This window comes from Mandrillus leucophaeus, unplaced genomic scaffold (genome assembly GCF_000951045.1).
Source record: "Mandrillus leucophaeus isolate KB7577 unplaced genomic scaffold, Mleu.le_1.0 Scaffold8, whole genome shotgun sequence".
NCBI classification, from domain to species: domain Eukaryota; kingdom Metazoa; phylum Chordata; class Mammalia; order Primates; family Cercopithecidae; genus Mandrillus; species Mandrillus leucophaeus.
Window position 1 is genome coordinate 1,037,547 of NW_012108696.1, and position 7,782 is coordinate 1,045,328.

At 61.1% G+C, this 7,782-nt stretch overlaps 2 protein-coding genes across 3 annotated transcripts in view; one reads left to right on the forward strand and one right to left on the reverse strand.

The window, feature by feature from the left end:
- Positions 1–1,264, forward strand: part of MRPL54 (mitochondrial ribosomal protein L54) — a 4,984-nt gene extending 3,720 nt beyond the window's left edge. Inside the window, exons 2-3 of the mRNA XM_011967457.1 lie at positions 879–1,100; positions 1,151–1,264. Coding sequence (XP_011822847.1) covers positions 879–1,054 — 176 coding nt within the window. The 3' untranslated portion in view covers positions 1,055–1,100; positions 1,151–1,264. The remainder of the gene's footprint in view (positions 1–878; positions 1,101–1,150) is intronic.
- A 1,539-nt stretch (positions 1,265–2,803) lies between these two features.
- RAX2 (retina and anterior neural fold homeobox 2) lies at positions 2,804–6,190 on the reverse strand. 2 transcript variants are annotated; one of them, XM_011967344.1, is made up of 3 exons: positions 6,138–6,190; positions 5,514–5,738; positions 2,804–4,639 (listed from the first exon to the last, which is right to left on the reverse strand). In XM_011967344.1, the coding sequence occupies exons 2-3, from the start codon at positions 5,727–5,729 to the stop codon at positions 4,301–4,303; spliced, it is 555 nt and encodes a 184-aa protein (XP_011822734.1). In that variant the 5' UTR covers positions 5,730–5,738; positions 6,138–6,190; the 3' UTR covers positions 2,804–4,300. The 2 variants fall into 2 exon arrangements, with proteins under 2 accessions (XP_011822734.1, XP_011822733.1); XM_011967343.1 differs by having other exon boundaries at positions 5,514–5,993.
- Positions 6,191–7,782: the final 1,592 nt, after the last annotated feature.

Here is a 7,782-nt window from a genome sequence, read left to right on the forward strand (position 1 = left end):
AGTAGCTGGGATTACAGGTGCCCGCCACCACACCCAGCTAATTTTTGTATTCTTAGTAGAGACGGGGTTTCCCCATGTTCTCCAGGCTAGTCTCGAACTCCTAACCTCGCGATCCACCCGCCCTGGCCTCCCAAAGTGCTGGGACTACAGGTGTGAGCCACCGCGCCCGGCCTGCAAATACTTATTGACCACTGACTGCCTGCCAGGCCCTTGCTCTAGGCTTCAGGATACAGAAGGGCTCAAAATAGACACAAGTCACCACTGGCAGAACTAACTGGGGAGGCAGACGGGAAGCAGGAAGTCAGGCAGCTGTGGTGGCGACACTTCCGGGAAGGGGGCAGGAGAATGAGTGACAGAGCAGGGACATTTGGCTGCTCTGGTCTGAGGTTTGGGGGACACAGAAGCCAAGACGTGAGTGGGTGGAAGGGGTTTTTCAGGCAATGGACACAGCCTGTGTAAAGGCCCCGGGGCAGGACCGCACCTAGTGTGCTGGAGGAACAGCCGGGAGGCGTGTGTGGCTGGAGCAGAGTGAGGAGGGCGAGAGAGCGAGGAGGCGAGGACAGGGCCTGTGGGCTGCGGGAAGGGCTCTGCTGTGGCCCCAAGCTGATCTGCAGCCTGGGGAGGGTCAGGAAGTCTGAGCAAGTGGGGACAGGTGGCCTGGTGTGGACAGTACTGGGAGGCAGGAGAGGGCTTGGCATGTGCCAGCCTCAGATGTTGTGCCATTGGGGTGCAGTTGGCTGCATTGCTGCACGGCCAGGGACCCTCCCAGCCCAGGATCCAGGAAGGACCACCCCGAGATCATGCAGCTAACCAGTGGGCTTGGGACCCGGCCCTGTCGCCGCCTCTGCCCGAGGTGCCCAGGACACCAGGTGGCCCAGGGGGTCGCCGTGTAGCTCTGATTCCTGCCTGCGCCCTCGTCAGGCTGTTCGAGATGAACTTGGGCCCCCCAAAGACCCTGGAGGAGCTGGATCCTGAGACCCGGGAGTACTGGCGGCTGCTGCGGAAACAGAACATCTGGCGCCACAACCGGCTGAGCAAGAACAAGAAGTTGTAGCGTGGTGGGCCCGGCCTCCCCGCCCCCTGCCCCGAGGGCTTGCCGCGTAGCCTGGTGGGCCCGGCCTCCCTCACGCCCACACTGAGGACTTGCCAGTTTCCCAGAGGACGCCGACTTTTGTGAGACAAGAGGCCTGGGTTTCCATGTGACCCCACAGTGGGGCTGGACTAGGGCCCTGGAGACCAATAAAGACCTTTCTGGGTAGACCCTGGTGCCCCTTGGTATTGTCTGGCGTCGGTCTGGCGGGAAGTGGGCCCTTCGGACCCCAGGGATCCCGGCCTCCACGCCAGCCACTGGCGGGCCGTCTGCAGGTCCCCTGTGCCTCTGGACCCTTGGTGGGCTTCTCTTCCCAACTCCTGGAGTTCCTGACACCGCCCACGAGGCCCGAGCCCCAAATCTCAAGCTGCTGGGTGAGGGGGTTGTCCTAGCTAAGCCGCTCTTGGTTGCAAGGGACTCAAACCTAACTCAAGCCGTCAGAATCAGAAAAGAGGCTTTATGAGCTTCAAGAACAGAGATGTCCGGGGGGTGGGTAACGGTGTGGCTGCAGGTGTGGCTGGATCCAGGTGCTTCCATATTCAGACCCAAGGCCCTCTCCATCTCAGGGTCCTTGGATCCCCCAGGGGCTCGCACTCATGGGCAGGGTAGCCCCAGGGCTCCTGGCTGATGTCCTCACCAGCACAGCAAGTAGAATCAGGGGGAAGGGACTGCCCTTTCCTTCCTGCCACAGTCACAGCGTGGTCCTCGATGGCCTATCCCTGGAGCCCAGGGGCTTGGGCCTTCCTTCTCCACCCCCAAGTCCTCTGTCCACTCCACTGGAGCCCAGGTCTCAACCTCCGCCCCCAGTCCACCCTCTGGAGTCTGCTTTCAGAACCCTGACCCTGACCCACAGCCAGAGTGAGGACTGGCCTCCCTGCAGTCCTAACTCCTGCCCTGCCTGGCTGTGATGAGGAGCAATGGGGCGGGATCCTGAGGGCTGGAGCGCACCAGATTGGAGGAGGTGGGGGGAGGACACCTAGTTAGGGAGTAATGGGGCCTCTTGGTGGGGGTAGATCACCTCATGGACCCCACATCCTGCAGAACCCCCAAGGGTCATGCCCTCATCCCCACCCTTGCCACAGCAGCCCCACCCATTCCTAGGTGGGTACCCTAGGGGCTTTGGGCTGGGCTCACCCACCCTCTGGCTTCCTCTGTCCACAAGCTGGATGGGCGGGGTGAGGACCCGAGGCTAATTCTTCCCGTCCCAGGGAAACCCTAACCTTCATCCTCTTAGGGAACTCTGGAGTGGAGCGGATTACCACGCACCTGCTGTCCCCGGTGGCCTCCCTGGGCAGGCGGGGGTGTGAGCACGCCTTCTCTTGCACTCACAGCAGGTGGTGCCAGCCCTGCTCCCACCCTCCTGTTATTCCCCAAGGTTCTCAGAGCAAAAATCAAAGTTATAACAGCCACTGCCCTGCCTGGCCTCCCCGTCACCTCCCTCCTCCCCCTCCTCACTCTACTCCAGCCACACGGGCCTCCTTGCTATTCTGCCAATGCACCAGGCGCGGCCCTGCCCCAGGGCCTTTGCACGGCCTATGCCTCTGCCCAGCCCCCTCCTCCCCTAGACCACCTCCCTCCCACCCCAGTCTCCACCTTCACGCCAGCCTCCCCTCCTCCAGAACTCCCTGTTACAATTGCAGCCCCTGCCACACTCCCCATCTGCCTTTCCTGGTTGTTGTTTTCTCCCTATCGCTTATCACTGAAGTCTTATGCTTTAGGTTTGTTTTTTATTTATTTGTTTTGAGTCGGGGTCTGGCTCTGTTGCACAGGCTGGAATGCAGTGGTGTGATCACAGCTCAGCCTCGACCTTCTGGGCTCAAGCAATCCTCCTGCCTCAGCTTCTCGGGTCCCTGGGATGACAAGTGTGCACCACTACACCTGGCACGTTTTAAAAATGTTTGTGGAGACTGAGTCTTGCTATGTCACCCAGACTGGTCTCAAGCAATCCTCCCACCTCAGCGTCCCAAAGCACTGGGATTACAGGCATGAGCCACCGCACCTGGCCTGGTTTAGGTTAAAAAGAAAAAAAAAATCTTTCTTGTGCTTACTGCCGTGTCCCCAGTGCCTGGTGCACAGTGACATTGGCTGGGCGTTGGGCCACAGGACTGGTGTATGAGGTGCCACCTGGAGATGGGGTGCCCCGGTGATCTGGGAGTGATCTGGGGAGCCCGGGCTGGAGATGAGGGTAGCTACTGCAGCTCCTGCCCTGGTGCCGCACTTCTGTCTCGGGGTGGCCCTGGCCAAGACTGTCCCATCCCATGGCTCAGGGCCCCTCCTGCTGCACTGGGCCAGCCATGCTTGCCAGTCACAGCGGGTTCTCAGCCCCGCGACAGCCTCCTTGCTCAGAGCTCTTGGGCAATGCAACTGGGTTGGACAGAGCAGACGCCGGCCGTGCCTCCGCAGGGCTGGAGGACATGCACGGGGCCTGGGGTCTGTGGGGACGCGAGGAACAGGGGCTGATGACGACACAGCCAGCACCAGCCCGCCTCTACACGAGGTCCCACCCTCCCTCCAGAACCTGCTGCCGTGCCTCGGATGGGGGGGCCGGTGATGGGTCTGAAAGGCAGCTTCACCCACTCCTAGCCGTGCGACCTTGGGGACCTGGCTTCCTGCCTGAGCCCCAGTTTCCCTCTCTGTAGAATGGGCTGACGGCTGTACCCGAGGTCCAGGGCGCAACGGAGAGGGGAGCGCTCACGTGGTGGGTGCACTGTGAAAGGAGACCAGGCTCGCGGGAGCTGCCGTTATTGTCATTTCGGGGGGACTGGGAGCCTGGAGAGCGGGCAGCTCTGCTGATGGGGAGTGGGAGCGGCAGAAAGATGTACACTCATCTTACAGAGTCAGCGGCCCCGCCACTCACAGCCTCATAGCCCGGGAACCTCAGAGGCCCCCACACCCCATTAACAGACGGGAGACTGAGGCCCCAGGAGGGGAGGAGGGCCCCCGTCCCTGGCCTAGGAATACTTGGGTCACCTCCTGCCTGACACTGGGGGCCGGTCCGCTGCCAGCAGGACAGGTGGCGATGGGGTGGGGGACAGGATGGGGGCGGGGGACCCAGCAGCCTGTCTCTGGTCCCGCTCCCCAGTGGTGGTGGCCTGGCCTGACCACGGTTGCTCCGTGACCTCAGCCTAGGCCAAGGCGTGGTGGCTGTCACCAGGGCACGTCTCCAGCTCTCAGGCTGAACCGAGGAGGGGGCCCAGGAGGGCAGCAGGCTCAGGCTGGCGGCCAAGCCCTGTCCAGAGCCTGTGCGTGTTCCTTGGCCAGCAGCCGCAGGGACGCCTCCTCCAGGGCGAAGCCGTCTGCGAAGGTGGGAGCAAAGGCATGAGGCCCGAAGGACGCTTGCAGCCCCGGGCCCGGGCCCAGGAGGCGGGGGAGGCCTGGCACAGCCGGCGGTCCAGGGCCCAACCAGGGCTCCAGGGGCAGCGACATGGCCGGGGGGCGGGCGAAGGGCAGCGCCGGGGCCTCAGGAAGTCTCGGGGCTGCCACGGCACCCGAACCTGACTCCAGCCGCTCCTGGCGGCGCCACTTGGCCCGGCGGTTCTGGAACCACACCTGGAGGGTGTGAGAGGGAACGGGGGGATGCTGTGAGCTCAGCTGCTCCCCGCCACTCCTTGGAGGTCCTCTGCACACCCCAGCCCTGGGGGTTCCGCCTCCCGGCTGACCCAACTCACACCTGCTGCTTTGCTGTTTCGTCCCAAGAAGATGAGGATCTCCGAAGCGTTCCCTAAGCCCAGGCTCCCCTCCAACTCCTCACTGCCCTCCTTGGTCTCCCTTGGCCCTTATCATTCAAGGCCTCCAAAGGCATCGTTACCGGCACCATTCTCTGCCTCCTCCTTCACCCACTTCACACCTGGCTCAAGGGAAACGCCTCCAACTTAACCCCTCCACGCCTTTGCACACACTGTTCAGGATGCCTAGAAAAATGCCCCTTTTCCTTCCCAGCTGGCACACTCCTACTCAAATGTCTTTGTTTTGTTTTGTTTTGTTTTGTTTTTTGAGATGGAGTCTTGCTCTGTTGCCCAGGCTGGAGTGCAGTGGCCGGATCTCAGCTCACTGCAAGCTCCGCCTGCCGGGTTCCCGCCATTCTCCTGCCTCAGCCTCCCGAGTAGCTGTGACTACAGGCATCCGCCACCTTGCCCAGCTAGTTTTTTTGTTTTTTTTTAGTAGAGACGGGGTTTCACCGTGTTAGCCAGGATGCTCTCGATCTCCTGACCTCGTGATCCGCCCGTCTCAGCCTCCCAAAGTGCTGGGATTACAGGCTTGAGCCACCGCGCCCAGCCCCAAATGTCAAAACCTCAACTCCCACACCCCCTCCTCCAGGAAGCCTTCCTAGCTTCTCTTCTGCTCATGCGCCGGGAGGGTCAGGATCTTGCTTCGCCTCCCTCCACAGGCTGTGAAAGGTGTGTGTTTTGGGGGGTGCCCTCACCTGCACGCGCACCTCAGGTAGGTGCACCTTGGCCGCCAGCTCCTCACGGCTGTAGACATCCGGGTAGTGGGAGGCCTCGAACGCCCGCTCCAGCTGGTGCAGCTGGTAGGTGGTGAAGGTGGTGCGGTTCCTCCGGTGCTTCTTCTTGGGGGCCTCCTCGCCCGGCCCCAGACTCCCACCCTCGGCCGCCGGCCCCTCGCCCGGGCTCAGGAACATGGCTCCCACCTGGCGAGACGGCAGCGGGACAGATGGCGGGGAGACGGCCGGTGGGGCTACCGGCAGGGACAGGGCAGGGGAGCCCCAGGCTTGCCTCCCGGCTCCGGGGAGATCTGTTCCCTCCACTGGGGCCGGCATGCGCTCTGCATCCCCGGGCTGTCCTCCTCGGGTTTGTGGGGGTCTCCTGCTGGGCCTCTGTCTGTTCTTCCTTCTCTGTGTGTCACCGTCCCTGTTTTCTCTTCCCCTCTCTGTGGCTGTCACGGCCTGTGTGTGTGGCGGGGGGGGGTCAAGGATGCCCCCCCCAAGTAAGGCAGGATCCCTTCTCACACCCTAAGCCCTCCACCCTGGGGGGGATCTCTGCCCCCACCACCTCCCACGCAGGCCCACCAGTGCCCACCCCGCACTCACCGCCCACGGCAGCCCCTCTGTCAATCTCCACAGGGCACCTGCCCCAGCGGGCCCGGCGCTGCGTCTGCTGTGGCCTGGCCCTGCCAGACCTGAGCCGGGTCGGGGTTGGGTGGGGGAGGATTAGCTCAAGGTGATTAATTGAGGCGGCACCTCCCACTTGGTCCCCGGGCTGTCCTGAGCCAGGAGGGAGGGCAGGGTGGGCGGAGGGCTGCAGCTCCAGGTGGAGGCTGGGGGGATAGTCTGCCAGGCTCCACCGCCCCTCGCCATAAGATGCCACGGGGCTCTTCCTCCCTGGGCCTCAGTTTCCCTGGCTGTAAAACTGCCACACTAGGACCTACCCTGGGGGGATTTCAGCTTCTCAGAGCATCGCACAGAAATTGGCATACAGGGGGCACTTAATGAATGCCCATTGTTAATACTTTTATCTGCTGGGGGCAGAAAAAGGTGTCTTAGGACTCACAGAGGTCAGAGGGGGTTGGGGAAGCTGAGGTCCCAGAGGTGAAGGCACTGCAGTTGGCTCTTCTGGACACAAGGGGCAGAGGCCCTTTTAACTGGGTCTTGAGGTATGAATAGGAGTTCACCATTCACAGACGGGCGCGGTGGCTCACACCTGTAACCCCAAGACTTTGGGGAGGCTGAGGCGGGTGGACCACCTGAGGTTAAGAGCCAAGATCGCGCCACTGCACTCCAGCCTGGGCTGGAGTGAAACTCCGTCTCAAAAAGAAAAAGAAGTTCACCATTCATTCGTTCAATAAGCACTTATTGAGCACTTACTGTGTACCAGGTACCGTTCACAGGAGTAGTGACCAAAACAGACAGAAGACGGGGCTGACTTTCTAGTGGGGCAAACAGACAACCAGTGACTGTGTTAAAATGCAGAGCATGGCCAGTGGCCACGAGCCTGGGGAGAAAACCCATGGGGAGGGGCCTGTGGCGGCAAGGTAGGTTCCTATTTTATTTTGGTTTTTTTTGTTTGTTTGTTTTTTATTTTTTGAGACAGAGTCTCACTCTGTCACCCAGGCTGGAGTGCAGCAGCGTGATCTCAGATCTCAGCTCACTACAACCTCCGCCTCCTGGGTTCAAGTGATTCTCCTGCCTCAGCCTCCTGAGTAGCTGGGATTACAGGCACACACCACCACGCTCAGCTAATTTTTGTATTTTTTAGTGCGGACAGGGTTTCACCATGTTGGCCAGGCTGGTCTCGAACTCCCGACCTCGTGATCTGCCCGCCTTGGCCTCCCAAAGTGCTGGGATTACAGATGTGAGCCACCGCACCTGGCCTATTTTTGTTTTTTTGAGACTGGGTCTCCCTCTATTGCTCAGGCTGGAGTGCAGTGGCGCAATCTTGGCTCACTGCAACTTCTACCTCCCAGGTTCAAGCAATTCTTCTGCCTCAGCCTCCCGAGTAGCTGGGATTGCAGGCACCTGCCACCACGCCCAGGTCATTTTTTTTTTTTTTTTTTTTTCCAGGATAGAGTCTCGCTCTGTCGCCCGGACTAGAGTGCAGTGGCGCAAACGCGGCTCACTGCAAGCTCCGTCTCTCAGGTTCACTCCATTCTCCTGCCTCAGCCTCCCGAGTAGCTGGGACTACAGGTGCCTGCCACCACGTCCGGCTAATTTTTGTATTTTTAGTAGAGATGGGGTT

Coding starts and splice junctions, on each gene's coding strand:
- RAX2 (XM_011967343.1), bottom strand. CDS start 5,867: ATGCCGGCCCCAGTGGAGGGAACAGATCTCCCCGGAGCCGGGAGGCAA. Junction 4,640..5,513: donor TACCTGAGGTGCGCGTGCAG/GTGAGGGCACCC, acceptor CACACCCTCCAG/GTGTGGTTCCAGAACCGCCG.